The sequence below is a fragment of the Nicotiana tomentosiformis genome, chromosome 8, assembly GCF_000390325.3.
Source record: "Nicotiana tomentosiformis chromosome 8, ASM39032v3, whole genome shotgun sequence".
Lineage (NCBI taxonomy): Eukaryota > Viridiplantae > Streptophyta > Magnoliopsida > Solanales > Solanaceae > Nicotiana > Nicotiana tomentosiformis.
The window spans coordinates 2,878,116-2,898,459 of NC_090819.1; the positions used below are offsets into that span (position 1 = coordinate 2,878,116).

General features: G+C 36.4%; 2 protein-coding genes across 2 annotated transcripts; one reads left to right on the forward strand and one right to left on the reverse strand.

Annotated features, from left to right (window-relative positions):
• The first annotated feature begins 10,388 nt into the window (after window positions 1-10,388).
• On the forward strand, window positions 10,389-14,663 carry LOC104109996 (ras-related protein RABB1c-like). Its single transcript, XM_009619407.4, has 6 exons — window positions 10,389-10,668; window positions 11,789-11,928; window positions 12,128-12,210; window positions 12,881-13,085; window positions 13,204-13,272; window positions 14,307-14,663. Exons 1-6 carry the CDS (start codon window positions 10,623-10,625, stop codon window positions 14,397-14,399), a joined length of 636 nt encoding a protein of 211 aa, XP_009617702.1. The 5' UTR covers window positions 10,389-10,622; the 3' UTR covers window positions 14,400-14,663.
• A 1,621-nt stretch (window positions 14,664-16,284) lies between these two features.
• LOC104109995 (chlorophyll a-b binding protein 8, chloroplastic-like) lies at window positions 16,285-18,505 on the reverse strand. The gene is made up of 3 exons (XM_009619406.4): window positions 18,232-18,505; window positions 17,292-17,353; window positions 16,285-17,035 (listed from the first exon to the last, which is right to left on the reverse strand). The coding sequence occupies exons 1-3, from the start codon at window positions 18,373-18,375 to the stop codon at window positions 16,420-16,422; spliced, it is 822 nt and encodes a 273-aa protein (XP_009617701.1). The 5' UTR covers window positions 18,376-18,505; the 3' UTR covers window positions 16,285-16,419.
• Window positions 18,506-20,344: the final 1,839 nt, after the last annotated feature.

Sequence of the window (20,344 nt, forward strand, 5' to 3'; positions counted from 1 at the left end):
ACTTGATGGTTCTTCATGAAACGGTACTACGAGGTGGTGCCAAGGAAGTTACTATTAGAGCAGATGGTGTTCTGCGACTCCAGGATCGTCAATGTGTTCCTAATGTGGATGGACTGAGGAAAAAGATCCTGGAAGAGGCACACAGTTCTCGATATTCTATTCATCCAGGTGCTACTAAGATGTATCGTGACTTGAGGCAACATTATTGGTGGCGATCAATGAAAAAGGACATAGTTGAGTATGTATCTAGGTGTCTAATTTGCCAGCAAGTTAAATATGAGCACCAGAGGCCAGGTGGCCTACTTCAGCAGATGACTATACCAGAGTGGAAATGGGAACGAATTACTATGGACTTTGTAGTTAGGTTGCCACGGACCTTGAGGAAGTTTGCTGCAGTTTGGGTGATTGTTGACAGGTTGACCAAGTCGGCACATTTTATTCCTGATGTAACTACATATATTTTAGAGAGGTTGGCCCAGATTTATATCCAGGAGATAGTTCGGTTGCACGGTATGCCAATTTCCATCATATCAGATAGAGGCCCTCAGTTTACTTCACATTTATGGAGAGCAGTACAGAGTGAGTTGGGGACCCGTGTAGATCTCAACACAGCCTTTCATCCGCAGACCGATGGATAGTCACAGCGGACAATTCAGATTTTGGAGGATATGCTCAGGGCATGTGTGATCGACTTTGGAGGTCAGTGGGATCGTTTCTTGCCTTTGGCCGAGTTTGCTTATAATAACAATTACCAATCCAGCATCGAGATGGCTCCATTTGAGGCTTTATATGGTCGGCGATGTCGTTCACCTATCAGATGGTTTGAGCTAGGTGAGGCTAAGTTATATGGTACTGATTTGGTAAGGGATGCCTAGGAAAAGGTAAAGTTGATTCAGGAGTGACTTCGTACAGCACAGTCCAGACAAAAGAGTTATGCGGATCAGAAAGCGCGTGATATATCATTTATGGTAGGTGAAAAGGTTCTCTTGAAGGTTTCGCCGATGAAGGGAATTATGAGATTCGGGAAGAAGGGCAAGTTGAGCCCAAGGTTTATAGGCCCATTTGAGGTGTTGAAACGAGTTGGGGAGGTTGCTTATAAGCTTGCATTGCCTCACATCCTATCGGGAGTTCATCCGGTTTTCCACGTATCTATGCTCCGGAAGTATCATACCGACCTATCACATATGTTAGACTTTAGCACAGTTCAGCTAGATAATAGCTTGGGTTATGAAGAGGAGCCAATTGCCATTGTTGATAAACAGGTTCGCCAGTTGAGGTCCAAGAGGATTTCTGCAGTAAAAGTCCAGTGGAGGGGCTAACCAGTCAATGAAGCGACTTGGGAGGCCGAGGAAGACATGCGGAGCAGATATCCACACTTATTCAGCACTCCATGTACAATTCTAAACCCGTTCGAGGACGAACGTTTGTTTAAGAGGTGGAGAATGTAATGACCCAATCGATCATTTTAACTTTTAGAACCCCGTTCCCTAACATAAAACTTCCCGTATGTGCTTGTAATGATTTATGACTTGCGGGGATGGTTGGTTCGGGATTTGGAAGTGTTTGGGGTGAAACCGGAACACTTGGTTCCTTAAGTTGGCCTTAAAGTGCTAAGTTTGACTTCGGTCAACATTTTGAGAAAATGACCCCGGAATAGAATTTTGATGATTCCAACAGCTCCGTATGGTAATTTTGGACTTAGGAGCATGTTCGGAATTTTATTTGGAAGTCCGTAGTTAAATTAGGCTAGAAATGGCTAAAAACAAGAATTTAAGTTTGGAAGTTTGACCGATGAGTTGACATTTTGATACCGGAGTCGGAATCCAGTTCCGAAAATTTTCATAGCTCTGTTATGTCATTTATGATTTGTGTGTAAAAGTTTAGGTCAATCGGAGTTTATTTGATAGGTTCCGACATCGAATGTAGAAGTTGAAAACTCTTAGTTTCATTAAGCTTGAATTGGGGTATGATTCATGATTTTAGCGTTGTTTGATGTGATTTAGAGGTTCGACTAAGTTCATATGATGTTTTAGGACTTTTTGATATATTTGGTTGAGGTCCCGAGGGCCTCGGGTGAGTTTCGGATGGTTAACGGATCAATAACTGGACTTAAACAGTTGCTGCAATTTTTCTCTTCTGCTGGAAATTCTGGGCTGAGATCGATCCCAAGATCGAGGCCCAAAATCGAGGCCCAAGATCGAGCTCCCTGAGATCGAGCTCCCATGATCGAGCTCCCATGATCGAGCTCCCATGATCGAGCTCCCAAGATCGAGCCCAAGATCGAGCTCCCAAAAATCGAGCTCCCAAGATCGAGCTCCCTGAGATCGAGCTCCCAATATCGAGCTCCCTGAGATCGAGCTCTCAAGATCGAGCTCCCTGAGATCGAGCTCTCAAGATCGAGCTCCCTGAGATCGAGCTACCGAGATCTAGCTCCCCTGATCGAGCTCCTTGATCGAACTAGACAGATCTGTAAGTTATAAAAACAGAGGGCATTCGTCCCATTCGCCATTTTTAACAAATTGGAGCTTGAGCATAGGCGATTTTTGACAGATTTTCAAGGAAAAGACATTGGGGTAAGTGATTCTAACTTGGATTTGGTCTATAAACATAAATATATCATTGTTCTCATCATTTAATTAGTGTTTTGAGATTGAAATTTGGGAAATTTTAGAAATCTCATAGAAACGAATTTTCAAGATTTCGGTATCGATTCGGAGTCAGATTTGAGTAAAACTGGTATGGTTGGACTCATAATTGAATGGGTTATCGGATTTCATAACTTTTGCCGGATTCCGAGACGTGGGCCCCGTGGATGAATTTTTAATTAATTTCGAGATTTTTATTAAAAATATAGTATTTTCTTATAGAATTGATTCTTATAATTTTTAGTGATTGTATCGAATTATTTTTGGCTAGATTCGAGCTAGACAGAGTTGGATAATCATGGAAAAGGCCTTATAGTGGATTAAATTGGAGCAAGACGAGGTAAGTCTCTTGTCTAATCTTGTGAGGGGGATATTACCTCATAGGTGATTAAAATTTAATAATTGTTGCTAATTGTGGGGGCTACGTACACACGAGGTGATGAGAGTCCGTGCGTAGCTACTATTAATGCTAAAGTTCGGGTAGTTTAGAACTCAAAGCATGAATTACTTGTGTAAATTGTATTCTTTGTTTAATTAATATTATTTGATATGTACATATATTGTGAATTGTTAGATAAAAATATTAAAGGATAAAAATCTCATATACTTGATTTTCTATTTTAATTAATTAATTGTTAAGAGAAATTTGTTCTTCCTCCCGAATTAATCTTATAATAAATATACTCTCCTTCCGGAAGTACATAAGAAAATGGCCTCCTTTCTTGTGAAGCGGGCCGAACGCCTCGGCAGGATAGATGCATCTATGGATCGCGCCGCACGTCCCTCGGCAGTGTACACGATACTCTGGATCGGGCCATACGTCCTCGACAGAAATCGTGTTTAATAATAATAATAATCATATGATACTTTAATAATTTATTTCAGCTTGCGAAGTTCATGGATAAATTGGAAAATCCTTGGAATTTAATGAATTATTATGCCTGCTTGTCGAGGAATTAATTGTTATTCCTATAAATGAGATTAATTGATAAATTGAAAATTATTTGAATTGAAGGAATTTAATTAATATATTGAGAATTGTTGCATTTGAAGGAATTTGATTATTTTCGTTGATTAAATAAATTATTTTAAATTCTGTAAATCATGTTGATTTACATATCCTAGTTGTATTTCAATTATTATTATTGACTCATAGTGAGTGTCAAAGTCGGTCATCTCGTCTCTACCACTTCGAGATTAGGCTTGATACTTATTGGGTACACGTTGTTTACGTACTCATACTATACTTGCTGCACTTTTTGTGCAGGAACTGAGGCGAGTACTAGTGGGGGACCTATCGTCTTACACCCACGTTATCCAGGGGCATAGTGGTGAGCTGTTTCTCTGATCCATTCTACAGCTACTAGTGTCTCACTTTGTATTTTTTTTTTATTCTGTCTATTTTTATTTCAGACAGTATTTGAGATTTTGTATAATCTACTAGATGCTCATACACTTGTGACACCAGGTCTTGGCACACACATTAGTAGAATTTGGATTTTATTATTTTTTTTGGTTTTAAATTTTCTCAATATATGCTTAATTTATTAATTTGGCTTGCCTAGCTGTAGTGTTGGGCGCCATCACGACATATAGTTGAAATTGGGTCTCACAAGGCTGACGTGGGATCACCCCCGGGTATGTGTGTGGTAAGGTAGAATAGTTATTCGAAGGTTTAGGAACAACTCTTGGCACGCAATTTACATCATAGTTTTGGAGAGAAGTGCAGTAAGAATTAGGTACACAGGTTCAGTTCAGTACAACATTTCACCCTCAGACGGACGGACATTCCGAGCGCACTATTCAGATATTGGAGGATATGCTACGCGCTTGTGTCATTGATTTTGGGGGTTCTTGGGATCAATTTCTGCCATACACGGAGTTTGCTTACAATAACAGCTACCAATCGAGCATTCAAATAGCTCCGTATGAGGCTTTATATGGGAGACGGTGTCGGTCTTCGGTGGGTTGGCTTGAGCTGGGTGAGGCTAGGCTATTGGGTACTGACTTGGTTCTGGATGCTTTAGAGAAGGTCAAAGTGACTAAGGAATGACTTCGCACGGCGCAGTCTAGACACAAGAGTTATGCCGACAGGAAGGTCCGTGATATTGCTTACATGGTTGGGGAGAAGGTAATGCTCAAGATTTCACCCATGAAGGTTGTGTTAAGGTTCGGGAAGAAGGTCAAGTTGAGCCCTCGGTATATTGGGCCTTTTTAGATACTTAAGAAAATTGGAGATGTGGCTTATGAACTTGCTTTGCCACCTAGTCTATCACGTGTTCATCCAGTGTTCCATATATCCATGCTCCGAAAGTATGTCGGGGATCCATCTCATATTTTGGATTTCAGCACAGTGCACCTGGACAGTAATTTGACTTATGATGTGGAGCCAATGGCTATTTTAGACCGGCAGGTTTGAAGGCTGAGGTCAAAGAACATAACGTCAGTGAAGGTACAGTGGAGAGGCCAGCCAGTCGGAGAGGAAACTTGGGAGATTGAGCGGGAGATACGGAGCAAATATCCACACCTATTTGAGACTCCAGGTATGATTCTAAACATGTTCGAGGATGAACGTTTGTTTAAGAGGGGGACAACGCAACGAACCGGTCGGTAGTTTTGAGTATTATAACTTTGTTTTCCTATTTACTACTCAAGTTATGTTTTACAATTATTTTACGATTTACCGGGTTAGTTGGTTCGGGTCCGGAAGGATTTCAGAGTGAAATGAGATACTTAGTCTCATAATTGAAAACTTAGGTTAGAAAATTTGACCGGATGCAAATTTAAGGTTTTGTGGTGCCTAGGTAGATTAATTAGTACAAAGGTTGCGCGGCTCAGACCTTTTGGATTGAACAATGCACTGGTGAGTAAAAGAAAGTTTTCGGGTAGGAAAATACATTTTTGCAGCCCACTATTCACCCACAGAATCACTCTGCGGACCGCATAACGGCCACAGAGTGAAGCAGTTGAGGCAAGTTTGGAGATCAGGTTTTGCGGTGCACTATGCGATCTCATACCAGTTCTGCGGTGCATTATGCGATCGCAGAACATGTCTGCGGGCCGCATAATGACCGCATATTGAGGCAGTGTTGCCCAGTTCCGAAGGCTATTTTTGCAACCCATTATGCGGGCCGCAGAAGCATTATGCGGTCGCATATGCGACCGCAGAGTGTGTTTCGGGGCTTAATTTTTCTGGCTTTATAAACCCAACCCTATTCTTATAAAATACTATTGGGGATCATTTTTAAAGGTTTCATCTGATATTTTAGAGAGAGGTGAGAGCATCTTATAGAGAGGAAGTGAAGACCTAGTCATTTGTCTATCAATCCTTGTTTAAGGTTTAAAGATTTCACAAGGATTTTGCTAGGGCTTCAAAGAGATAAGAATTTCTTTCCCTAATTCTTCAATTTCAAGTTTGGAGTAAAAGATGGGTAATTAAGAGTATGATTCTTGGGTGTGAGAGTATTATTTATACATACACATACCAATAAAGTTTGTGGAAAGATTGTTGAGTTCAAATGGGTAAAGATTGGGTTGAAAATGGTAGAAATCTTCAAATATTTTAATTGAGGATTTGAGGGTCGAGTTGATGTCGGAATTTGGTAAAATTTATATGGTTGGACTCGTGGTTGGATGGGCGTTCATATTTTATAACTTTTGTCGGGTTCCGAGACGTGGGGCCCACGGGTGATTTTTGGGTGCAATTTTGGATTTTGTTGAAAAATTAGTATTTCTTACGGAATTAATTCTAATAATTTATATCGACTGAATCGTATTAATTGTGACTAGATTCGAGGATTTTTGAGGCCGATTTATGAGGCAAAGGCGTAGCAGAATAAAGAATTACACTGTGTGAGGTAAGTAACAGTTTTAAATCTGGTCCTGAGGGTATGAAATCTCGGATTATGTGTTATGTGATTAGTCTTGAGGTGATGCACATGCCAGGTGACGGGCATGTGGGCATGCACCATAGGAATTGTGAATTGGTCAAATTCCATGGAACTGTGTAGTTGAATAATATGTTGATAGCCTTACATTCTTTATGTGATAGAGAAAATTGAGCTGAGACTCGTATTAAAAATCATGCTTAGATATATGTTGTGGGTCATTTCTGTGGATGAATTATATGTTCAAATTGTAATCTCACATTCAGTCATGTTCATTTATTTCATATCATATCTCAGTCTCTGTTACTATTTATTAATACATCATATTATCATTTTTGGGCTGATTTTCATGACATCTTGAGCCCGCGAGACTGGAGAGGTTGATGACCGAGTGAGGCCGAGGGAATAATTGTGAGGATATTTATGGGATCGGGTTGCACGCCGCAGAATGTTTCATTAATTTATGCCAGGATTAGCTTGATATAGCGTTTGGGATGAAGGATCCCCTCCGGAGCGCATGTACCTACTAAGTGCGAGTGCTGAGTGATTGAGAAGAATGAGTAACTAAGAGGAAAGAGTGATTGTGAGGTTGGAGTTAATGGGAGGACTGAGTGGTTGTTACTCTGAGAGGATGCATTGATACCATTATTTTTGCATTTCAGTTGTCATATGTCACTGTTTTGGAGAAACTCTAAAAGATATTATTTCTGTTTCGATAAAAAAAAATTGATATGAAATTGATGTGGAGATTTAAATGTTGAACTTGAAAGCACGCCTACCTTTTCATGTTGGAAAGTACTATATTTGGACTTAGCTGTGAAGCTCGTCACTACTTTCAGTTCTTTATTTATTGTTGTTACTTGCTGAGTTTGTTGTACTCATACTACACCCTGCACTTCGTGTGCAGATCCAGGTGAATACGGACACAACGGGTGTTGATCCTTTCCCATAGTTGATTTTCCCGAGATTCAGAGGTAGCTGCCATGTTTCTCAGACCTTGTCTCTCCTTCCCTGCCCTTTTATTTATTGTATTTGGTCTCATATTATTATACATCATGCTTTCCAGACTTTAAATTTATAGATACTCATGTACTCAGTGACACCAGGTTTTGGGAGTGTTGTATCGATATTTGCGAGATTTATTTTTGGTATTGTATTTAAACATTATGTCTTCAAACTTAAAATAATTTGGGATTTATTGAGGTTATTGACTTTCCTAGTATCGACATAGGCGTCATCATGACATGTGAGATTTTGGGTCGTGACAAAGAGAGTACAAAATTAGAGTAAATACTATAATTAATCCCAAATACCCTAACAGAATAAACACACAAAATCACTCCAAAGAAAGGGTTCACACAAGTGTTTCCCAATACTCAACTATCATACAAAACACTCTTAATAAAGGAGGAAAGGAAGAAACAAGAAATGAAGACAAAAGTCTTGTTGGTGTGTCTAAAATGAACTAATGGCCTTTCATTTTATAGGCAAAAAAGCCTTGGCCTCTTAGTTAAAAAAGAAAAGATACAACTTGTGCAAATTGATATCCACCACACAATGCAATATATTTTGGGTCCCAAAGAATATTACCAACAAAGTCTATACTTTGCAAATATGCTTATGCTTATGTGATATGGACTCCATTAGCCAAAATATTGGTCATATTACAAATCTCCACCTTGGCCTAATTTTGGCTGATATAGTAAATTTGCTCCACCCTCTCCGCAAAAGCCCCAATGGGCATATGTCAAAGTTTAATGCCATCAAAATCAGACAAGTTGTCTGATACTGAAACTGTAGTAGGGCATATAACAGTGGATCCCAATAAAGTATACAACGAACCAGATCTCTATGGTTTCATAATCACAAGAGCACCTTGAAAACTTTTTAGAACTCAACATTCACTAGTGAATTTACACCCAAGGGATTCTAAAGTGCCCAAAGAGATGAGATTTTTCTTTAGCTCGGGAACATATCTAACATCGGTGAGAGTTCTCACCTTACCATTGTGCATTCTGATCCGAATTGTACCTTTGCCAATAAAGTTACAAGTAACATTGTTAGCCAGCTGGACAACTCCACCTTCAACTGAATCATATGTAGAAAACAAGTCCTTGCTAGGACATATATGATATGAACAACCGGAATCTAAAATCCACTCATTGTCTGATCTGAAACTAGTTTCAGTTGCTAAAAATATAGTTCCCTCAATCTCATCAGTTGCTACACTAGCTTTTGCGGTGTCAGTACGTTTGTGCTCATTTTTTCTTTTTTTATGATTTTTTTTATTTTTCAGTTTATAGCATTCAGAGATAATGTTACATTTCTTATGACAATAGCGACACTCCAAATTATTGTATCTGGATATGGAGTCAGATTTTTCCCTCACAAACAAGCTAACTTCCACTTGTGTTCCACTAGCTTCCCCAGTAATATCACTATTTATTCATTCTTTTGATTTTAAGATATATTTAATATCCTTATAAGAGATATTATCCTTTGCATAAAGCATAGTATCTGTTATATGCTTAAAAGATGAGGGTAGAGAATAAAGCAGTAACACGGCTTGATCCTAATCTTTAATTTCAGCATCTATATTACTCAAATCTATAAGAATGAAATCAAAGGTGTCAAGATGAGAGAGAACAGAGGTATCTTCACCCATACGAATTGTATAAAGTTTCTGTTTTAGGTAAAGTCTATTTTCCACCGTCCTCTTCATATATAAGGTTTTCAATTTTTCCCACATGCTTTTGGCTGTGGATTCTACCGAAACTTCACATAAAATCTCATTTGAGAGATTTAAAATGATACATGCTTTTGCCTTTTTGTCTATGACAGCAAACTCCTTGTCCGTCATTTTATCCGGCTTCTTCTCCTTTTCTTGCAATGCCAAATCTAAGCCATCATGAATTAGGATAGATTTCATCTTTAATTGCCACATTCCGAAGTTTGCACTTCGATCAAATTTCTCAACATAAGTCTTTGTTAAAGTTATATTGGCTACTGAAATAAACCTGATTAGATCTGGCTCTGATACCAATTTGTTAGGATCGAGAACTCGGGTATTGCGAAATTTAGCCAAACAATGTTATAATGACAACAAAAAATACAATGCAAGTTGATAACAACGACAGTTAAAGCATATAAAGTAGACACCAATTTAACGTGGTTCAGTCAAAGTGTGACCTATGTCCACAAGCATTGAGGAGCAATTTACTATAACAATAAGAGTACAAAAGAGAGTATAAAATTAGAGTAAATACTCTAATTAATCCCAAATACCCTAACAGAATAACCTCACAAGATCACTCTAAAGAAAGAGTTCACACAAGTGCTTCCCAACACTCGACTCTCATACAAAACACTCTTAATAAAGAAGGAAATAAAGAAACAAGAAATAAAGACTCAAGTCTTGTTGGTGTGTTTAAAATGAACTAATGGCATTTTATTTTATAGGCAAAAAAAGCCTTGGCCTCTTAGTTGTAAAAGAAAAGATACAACTTGTGCAAATGATATCCACCACACAATGCAATATTTTTTTGTCCCAAAAAATATTACCAACAAGATCTACACTTTACAAATATGTTTATGGTTATGTGATATGGACTTCATTAGCCAAAATAATGTTCATATTACACTTATGTATCAAGCCTCACGAAATGGTGGATAATAAACATGATTTGTTAAATATTTGAACGAGACCAAGGTGTTCACTTTTGATAAATTTACAGGATCGATAACTTTCAAAAGTATACTTAAGGGACTATTTTAAATTTACTCCAAACATGAGGGAATATTTTTGTCGTTTTCTCCTTCCATGAATATAACTAACGTGAATATTCCAAAAGCCTCTGCAAATCCTGTCTTTCCCCCCGCGTTCAGCATAAGGGAGAAGAAGATAAAATATAGAGAGGCTCTCCAAAATCTTTTATAGAGCTAATTACCTGTTATCACCTTCAAATTATTAGGAGGATTTTATATATTATTATTATTTATTATTATTCTGTCGTTTTCTCCAGCTCACAATACAATTTATCAAGTCCTCTCTCTATTCAGATCTCCTTCTTTCCCTTCGTATCGGTGAACCATGTCGTACGCCTATCTCTTCAAATATATTATCATCGGTGATACCGGTAATTTTCATCTCTTGTTTTTATTTTTGTTCGATTTGATTCCTTAACTTCCTTTTGTTTTTCAACGAGTTTGATTTTTTTTAATGATTTTGCATCTGATTAATAGGTTCTGTGTAATTTGGATATCGGTGATGTTAATTTAATTGTTTAGCACTAGCTGTAATACAGTATTTGTTTTTAATTTTTTTTTAATAAATATTTTGCATCTGATTAGTAGTTTCTCTAATTAACAGGTTTTGTATTATTTTGGTAACCAGTGATGTTAATTTAGTGTTTTTGCACTTCCTGTAAGTGTTTATTCTGGATCTGGAAAAACAATGGAATGTTCCAGTGTAATGGATTCTGTGGCTATTGTGCCTTCTGAAATATGTGAGCAATTGAGTATATGCTGCTATCTAAGTACTGGCATTTTATTCAGTCTTCTATTATTTGAGCTATATTTCATAAGAATTACTCCCTCCATCCCATTTTGATCATGTGATCCAGTTTGACTGGACACGAAGCTTAAGAAAGAAAACAAAAATTTTGAAACTTATGGTCCAAAACAAGCCATAAGTATTTGTGTGGCTTTAAATCAATCTCATTAAGGGTAAAATGGAGAGTTTAGAGTTAAATTATTTTTAAATATAGAAAAATATCATTCTTTTGGGGACAAACTAAAAAGGAAAGTGCGTCACAAATTGGAACAAAGAAAGTAGTAGACAGCCAATCATATATTCATGATGTTTCGGCAATCGATCATTTCAGAAGGAAAGAATTTTTTTTTTCTGGCCAAAATTGGTGCTTTATCATCATGATATCAAGGGAAACTAGAGTTTCAACATTTTTGCCTGATTTTATCAATACTAATTGTTTGGTTGTCACTGAGATTTTGGGGACACACGATAGTTTAAGTATGTAACTGACAAAAAGTTGATAGTTAGGGTCTTCGGGGGTTTTTAGGGTATTAACTCTTTTAGTTTTTGTTGTGTCATGTATTAGTGCAACCCTTCCCTCCCCCTCTTTGAAAAATCATTTGATTTTTCAAAGTATTGGATTCTGTCATGTGATGTCCATGCATACATTACTTAAAGTCTTGTGTGAGACATCACTTATAAGGATATAATATTTCTCTGTACAGGAGTTGGAAAATCATGTCTTCTTTTGCAATTTACGGACAAACGGTTTCAACCTGTCCATGACCTGACGATTGGGGTTGAATTCGGGGCTCGAATGATCACAATAGACAACAAACCAATAAAACTACAGATCTGGGACACGGTTAGTGACACAAATTTTCTCTCTTCCTCTGTTTTTTTCTTAGTATTAGAAGGTCCAAATAAATGCCTATAGAAGTCCATAATTCAGTTGGTCATCCTTTTTTTTAATCAAAATGCAGCCTAGTCCTCCTAGTTTTTCGTATCTGGATGTGCTTTCACTGAAGTCTGAAAGTATGTTCTAATGAATGTTCTCGTTTCAGGCTGGTCAAGAATCATTCAGATCCATCACAAGGTCATATTACAGAGGTGCTGCTGGGGCATTACTTGTTTATGATATTACAAGGTAGGACAAATCTTTGACACTTTGGATAAGGGAATTTGACACTTTCATAATGCATGTAACTCTAGGTTGCCTGGCATATATTTTCTCTCATATTTTAGAGATGTACTTATTTATATGTAATTTTATTTTGGTTAGAGATTCCTGCATAAGTAACTTATTTCCCAGAAATCTCATTTAAAATTGCCGCATCTCAAATATATTGTAGTATTTAGCTTAACTGGTTGTGGAACATCACATTTTAGTCCTTAACTTGTCATTGTGAAAACATATCTGATGGTGTTCTGATCATGATATAGCTAATATGTCGTTGACTAAAGAGAGCAATATAAAAGATGCTAAAGATAATAATAAAAGTGCAAAAGATAGTGGATGAGTACTGAACTTGCAGAGCAGCATCTCTGTTGGTCAGTGAGCTAGTGTTACTATAGTTTTAAAGGCTTTTCGGTTCCTAAAATTTGTAATTGACTTAATATTCTTCTCTGTCCAATTGAAAACTTATGTGGAAGTAATGTTACACATCTGTGTTTTGAAGTCTACTTCTGTTCAAGAATGTGAATAGTGAGCAAAACATAGTGTATATGAATCAGGTAGCCCAATTTGCATGTTTATTTGCATTTGCCCAATTATTTTGTTAGTGACAGGTGTTGTATGTTTTCTCCAAACTAAATAGGAGGGAAACATTTAATCACCTTGCTAGTTGGTTAGAAGATGCAAGGCAGCATGCAAATGCAAACATGACCATAATGCTGATAGGAAACAAGTGTGATCTGGCTCATAGAAGGGCTGTAAGCACAGAAGAAGGTGAGCAGTTTGCCAAGGAACATGGCTTGATATTTATGGAGGCCTCTGCTAAAACAGCTCAGAATGTTGAAGAGGTAAGAATTTCTCCTATCTGATACTTCTCTTGAGGTTTTATCTCCACCATGGACATTTTCCCTAATTGGATTTCGATATTGGCTGTTAATCTTGTGCTTCCTTTTCTGCATTATTCAGGCTTTTATCAAAACAGCTTCAACAATCTACAAGAAAATACAGGATGGTGTGTTTGATGTCTCAAATGAGGTATGCCACTGTTGTTATAAAGTAGTTCTGTTCAATATGTTCTGCTTTGGTTATTGAAAGCATATGTTCTTACCTGTTTGAGAAGACGTAACTTTTGCTAAGATGTATTTATATGTAAAAGGCACCTTGGTAAGAGAATCTGGAAAAGTAGGGGGAAAATATGTTTGGCATCCCATTAAGTAGACCACATGATATTTACCAAGTATTCTTAGTTTTCATTATTTAAAGAACATAATGGAAAAAATCCAAGGATTGGTTTTCCTGTAAAGTATGAGAATTTATCCACAACTAATCAGGTGAACTAGCCAACACTGCTCATAAGTCATAAACCAACATCAACACTGGGGGACACCATTCTCCAGATACATGTCTCATCTGGTTCAAGTGCTATGCCAGGCTCAGTGCTATTTACAGCTTCTGTGATCCCTATTCCCTGAAATATCTGTGAAATATACTACGAGATATCCAACTAGTATTAGCTGTTGTAGGAGGTACTGATTAAATTATGTAAGAAAGACATTAACACAAACACTCATAATAGGCTCTTTGATTCGTCCTACTTTTGACTGGTAAAAGTAACATTTATGGGGAGATGTGAATGTTGAAATTCGTACTTGATTGAGAAGTCAATATCCTGTCCATACAACTTTGGAGTGACATCCCATATCAGGAGGGTTAAGAAAGTTAATTTGATGGAAGATGCGAAAGATTACTAGCCAACTGAAGAAGACTGCCTGATGGATTTAATCTGTGTTCTTATACTCTAAGTAGCTGTTAGGATCCAATCAAGGCTTCCAGCAGTTGAGCATATCTTTTTAGTTAGGTCCTTGTTTATCAGTTCGGTACTGATGACAACTAATTATAAAAGAGAAGTTTGATATTGATGACAACTGTTGATGACTGAATTCATTGTTTAGAGAATCAGTAAACAGAGTTTGCCTAAAGTTTGGTAAATGCTTCTGTTCCACAAAGAGTAAATTTTCATTGCATTGTTTTTATATAATTCCCGTGTAATTCTTGGATACTTTTTGCAGTCCAATGGAATAAAATTTGGATATGGAGGCATTCCTGGACCGTCGGGTGGAAGAGATGGAGCTGCTTCTCAAGGAGGGGGTTGTTGCAGTTGAAAGGCGAAAATTATTCTTCAAACTTGATACATGTTCTCATCGTCTATATGCCATCTTCACCGGTCCCTTTATCTTATCTTTCAGAGGCTTCGTTGATTTGTTTCAGTGATGTTATCTGTGCAAAAAATAAGCAAATATGGGACAGTCATCTTTCCACACCCCCCCCCCTCCTGTGTATAATATTTGACATCTATCAAATGTGAATAGAACTTCCCACATCTTGTGTACTTGTGTAAATGAGAAATGTTAAACTCCAGTTGCCCACCCTTCTCTCTCCTGTGCTCCACACCTTGGTGTCAATTTTTGGCTTGTTCAATATCTTAAAACAAGGTATAGGCAACTCTAGTTTTTGCCAGAGTAATTCGGCACAAATAGTAACAACATCTTATATTCGACGTGATTGAGAATGCAGAAAAAGGAAATTACTTTAGAAGTGTATTGTTGTACTATGTAATGAAAATAAACCATTGGCGTATCAGGCCTTTTCATCTACTGTCCAAATTCACCTAAATTAGCTTCTACAATTTCATTTCATTATATAATTTTGATTAAATGGCCAAAAATCAAGACATCAACCTTGCTATGAGCTCCCATTTGATTGACATTCACTGTCGCCTGTGATATATGCCATGGACTTGATTTTGAATTATATTGCATACTGGCACTTTCTTCCAATATTACGTTTATAGTGCCTTTTAGTAGAAATATTCCTATAGCGCATTCTAAGTTAGCGTTTGGACATAGATGATTTGATTGAAAATTAAAAAAAGAGTTTTTGAAGTTGCGTGAGAAAATAACTTTTGAAAATTGAAGTTGTGTTTGGATATGTATTTTATTTAAAGAAAAATTAAAGTTTTGTGAGTGGAAGAAAAACTTGAAAATTTTTGATTTTTTTTTTTTTTCAAAACATATCATATTTCATAAACAAACAATAACTTTAAATTTTTTTTTGAAAAAATGAAGCCAAAATCTATGGCCAAACGGGAGCTAAGAAACTCAAACAATGAGTATGGGTTTCAAGAAACTTGCCTACTACGAAGAATGACATGAATCGGTAGGTTTCAACTAAAAACATTTTCATTTGAATTCTTCTATCGACTAAACTCTTTGCATAAGTAAACTGAAAAATATTCTTCTTGCTTATGTGTGCTTTTGGTCGGTGACTGATACAAAGTTATAAGGATCTCGTCGCCAGGAAATTCCAATTCTGGTTTAGTGAATGTTTATCAACACTAGCAACAACAATAACTACGCTTTATAGTGAATCTGGTTAGATCGACTATATAAATCTTCACTAATCATGTTGTTGTTTAGCAATAATAACATATAGAAAGTGTTAATCAGAAGTCCTAGCTTTTTGCTCTTTGCTGAAAAGTTTTGTGTTTAGTGCTGTATATTCTGTTTTTAGTCTATTAATGCTTTTTTATTCGAAATTTCATTCATCTCATAGCACTGAGTTCTTGTTTGATAGAAAAGATTGCAACTGATATATAATTTCAACAGGACTCATTGCTAATACAACAACAAGGGCAACTCATTGCACTAAGCTCCCGCTATGGGCGGGGTCCGGGGAAGGGCCGGACCACAAGGGTCTATTGTACGCAGTCTTATACTGCATTTCTGCAAAAATGCCGTTTCCACGACTCCAACCCGTGACCTCCTGGTTACATGTAAGTAACAACAACAAACCTAGTGAAATCCCACAAGTGGCATCTGAGAAAGGTAGTATGTACGCAGACCTTACCCTACCCTGGGGAGGTAAAAAAGCTATTTCCGAAAGACCCTCGACTCGAGAGGATAAATATAAATAGTCAAATACCAACAACAATACCCAGAAAAATGATAACAACAATGTAACAACTAGAAAAAATAGACTCATTGCTAATACACTAAAAATATATCAGGCTTTTTAGACCAAATGTCCCCTTTTTAGCATTACAGATGACATACAAAATAGTATCTGCACATAGTGTTACACATAAGAGAAGAGTAAGTTGGGAAGAAATAACTACAAGTTCACTTAGTGGAACTTGAAGTTGGTCAAGATGTTGTTGTTTACGGGATCAGCCAAATGATCAAGAAGGTTTTGGTAAGGTCCAACACCAGTAACCAAACCTTGAATAAAATAGCCCAAAATTGCCAACATAGCCAATCTTCCATTCTTAACCTCCTTAAGCTTCAAATCCTTCATAGATTTTTCATCTTTTCCAAATCCAAGAGGGTTAAAGAATGGGCCACCCGGGTACGCTGGATCACCCGAGCCGCCTAAGCCTTTTTCCAAGCCCAAGAAGTATTGTTTTCCCATTGAACCAGGCTTGGCCCAATCTTGAAATCTCCTGTGTTCAGCAAATCCCATTAGTGCCATTTCCAACACAAACAAAGTGTAAGAGTCAGCCCAATAGTTGTATGTTCCAGCTGGTGGGATTACACCAGTTTGGAACCAAGGAAGTGCTGTTTCTGGTGGGATGAGACCAGCTTTTCCAAGAATCTCTGGTGCTATGGCTCCTACTGCACCTAACATGGCGAATCGCCCGTTGATGATTTCTCCGTATGCTAACCATTTTGGCTCGATGAAACCTCCGGTTCCTTCGGGGTCTGATAGTCCCAAGGGATCAAATCCATAGTCGCCAGGAAGACTGTGGATCAACATACAATTGGTCTTAAGATATATGGCATATGTTGATGAGTTAACTTATATACACTAACAATGTAAAGAAATGGTTACACTGTCGGATCCTTCAAAAGATATCTATAGATAACCCTACGTAAAAAGTGGGGATTATAATCTTGAAAATAAGGCAGTCTGTCTGCTATAACACGTAAAGGTGATCTAATACTGTAAAAATTCTTTACTTTGGCGGTATATATACCCTTAAGGCTCATAAATCTTACCTGCCATCCAAGTATGAAAGACTTTGCTTGGAAGCAAACCAGAGAGGCCTATTTGCTCCTTGCTGTAAAATAGAATTAAGTGAATCAATACTTGTGTATAGTAATATGATTTTTATCGATTATTGAAGCATACTTATATCAATCAACAATATTATTCAATACAATTTTAAGAATGCAAATACATTTAACAATGTAAATGATAAAGATTGATGTTATATTTTCTTGAGTGAGTTGGAGGGACTTTCGCTGACCAAGCGTAACCTTCATAACCAAAGCGTCACAACAACAGCCAAAAGTAACCTTTGAATTTTTAAGTAGGGGCAAGGAAGAGTACGTAGGCACTTCAATCATAACTCAGAGGCGGAGATAAAGTGAGCAATTATGTTATATTTTCTAAATCAAAGTAAATGTTAACTATAACTTCAATGCTTCAATTACTGCCAATACAAAAGTCAATTTAACATCTAAAGATCCGTTTCTAGCTAAACATCGTCATTTAAAATGGAGATACGCAGAGGCGAACCTATGTTTGTTACAGTGGGATCACTGGACCTGGTTAACTTCGGCAAAAGTTCTATATATATGAGTATATATGTTAAAAACAATAATTTATTTTACTTGGAACCCTTAAGATAAAAAAAACCAATAGGGCCACTGGCAGCGGCTCACTTCACGGTTCGAAACTGTGATATATAGGTCACACGAAGACAACTTTACCATTGCTCCATGGTTTTCCTTCTTTCCATTTCTAGCTAAACATCGTCATATGAAACGAAGGCGATAAGAGTACTATACACAATAAAATATTTTAGTTGTAACCCTTAAGATAAAAAAATCGGGGCCACTGGTTGAACAGTCCGTTCATGTTCCCCGCCAACTTCAAATCTTGGGTTCGTCTCTGGACCGGAGAAGAGTACTATTTACAAGGAGGGGAATTTACCTTAACAGGTGGAGTGGAAGCAGCCCTTACAACAAAGGAAGCTTTCTTGGTAGAAGATTGAGAAGGTCTTCCCACAAGAATCTGTCTGGCATTCTCCACTGAGGAAGTAATAGAAGATGAAGAGAGCAATGCTTGTGTTGCCATATTTTCTTTTGGATTGTAGTAATGTTAGATTTGCAGTTGAAGAATGAGCACCTAATGAAGCTCAACCAAGAATAAACAAAAGGTGGCAAATAAGTGACAAACCAAATGCCACCAAATATTTTGTGGGGCTAAGGAAAAACTATGAAATTGTGGTGTATATATGAAGAAGATAAAGTTCGGATCTTGTTGCCAAATGAAAAAGGAACATGTGGATTCATTACTCAGATAAGAGATATTCTGCACTCCTAGTCACAGAAATGAAATCTCAGATATTCTTGTTGGCACATGCCTTCTTCTAGATTCTCCAATGATCAAATCATATTTAATTTACTATTTTTAAGCCTTAAATTAAGGTGAAAATGTATGTTGGTAGATTAGTACTATGATTTAAGGGGAAAAGGCCAAATATACCCATCTACTTTCATATATTGTCTACATTTAACCTCCGTTATACAATCGGGCTAAATTTACCCCTACCGTTATACTATCGGGCCAAATTTATCTCTACAATCAGCAAACTTTTAAAAATACCCCTTGATTTGTTAAGTAATCCAAAATCTTCCAAATTTCTTTTATTTAAATCACTTGTTGTTTTTCTTGGTCCACTATTTTTTAAAATTACTATTGATGTGAATGCTAAAATTACTAGACTATACAAATTATTCATAATTTTTTTTTATTATCAATGCACCCATTTATCTTTTTGTAATAAATAAAATTAGTTTAAAATTTTATTTATTTTTCAATCATATACATACCGTAGAATTTAGTGGGTCTATTTATTGTGTATTATATGCAGTTGATCATCATGTATGTACATGTATATTCAAATATATTTGTCATTGACTGGTTAGTATAGAATTCGATCGACTAATTTAAGAGTGCACAATGTGAGGGCATTTAAATAAAGCAAAGTTAAATTAGACAATGTAAAGTTTCCGAGGAATTTTAACTTCAATCACTAATACTTGCAAAGTCTCCATACATTTGGTGCAACGAATTCATTAAAATTGGGATGTTGTAAATACTTTTAGATTTTAGAAAAGCTACATAATTTAGATTTTTTAATTTACTATACTTTTGTTTATTCGGTTGTATTATTTAACATTTTTTTCTCTTTTTTTTTCTAATTCAGAAAGCAGGTAAATGCCAATTATTTCAAAAATAGTGGACCAAAAAGAATAACAAGTGATTTAAATAAAAGGAATTTGGGAGATTTTGGATTACTTAACAGATCAAGGGGTATTTTTTTAAAGTTTGCTGATTGTAAGGGTAAATTTGGCTCGATAGTATAAAGGTAGGGGTAAATTTGGCCAAATAATAATGGAGATTAAATATAAACAATATATGAAAGTAGAGGGATATCTTTGGTCATTTTCCCATGATTTAATGATAAGAATAGTATGTTAAAATATATGTTTAGATTAAATTTCATAAAAGGACATATAACTATGACCTAAAATCAAGCAACTTTGTTTTGTTACAGAAAAATCACAACTATACGAGCACAAAAGTTACAATGTCGAACATCGCAACGCATTGTAACTTTTTACTCCACATTTTAACTCATTTTTTTTATTTTTTATTTAATAAAAATACTGATCTAACTAACATAAAGTAAGATTTGAATGTCCTTTATCCTTACACTAAAACTTGTCTGATATAGAGAATTCAATAGTTTATACATAACAAAAAAAGAAGTTACTTTTATATTATTTTTGTCGTATAATTTTTTAAAGAAAGAACTTTAATTAATCCCCCTTCTCTTCACCTAGTTTCACCCCTGTTTGAAATTGGTGGAAGGAAATGAAAGAAAAGGAAAAGGAGATTTACATTTTTTCCGGTATAAATAAATTTGAAGAAAACCGAAAATAATTTTTGAAGAAACCGGCAAATAGATATAACCTCTAGACCTTTTTTTTCTACCCGACTTCCCTCCTAAGCCAAGAAAAAATTATCTACTTTCTAT

Coding starts and splice junctions, on each gene's coding strand:
- LOC104109995 (XM_009619406.4), bottom strand. CDS start 18,375: ATGGCAACACAAGCATTGCTCTCTTCATCTTCTATTACTTCCTCAGTG. Junction 17,354..18,231: donor CTTCCACTCCACCTGTTAAG/GTAAATTCCCCT, acceptor TCTATTTTACAG/CAAGGAGCAAATAGGCCTCT. Junction 17,036..17,291: donor CTTTCATACTTGGATGGCAG/GTAAGATTTATG, acceptor GTTGATCCACAG/TCTTCCTGGCGACTATGGAT.
- LOC104109996 (XM_009619407.4), top strand. CDS start 10,623: ATGTCGTACGCCTATCTCTTCAAATATATTATCATCGGTGATACCG. Junction 10,669..11,788: donor TATTATCATCGGTGATACCG/GTAATTTTCATC, acceptor TTCTCTGTACAG/GAGTTGGAAAATCATGTCTT. Junction 13,273..14,306: donor TGTTTGATGTCTCAAATGAG/GTATGCCACTGT, acceptor TACTTTTTGCAG/TCCAATGGAATAAAATTTGG.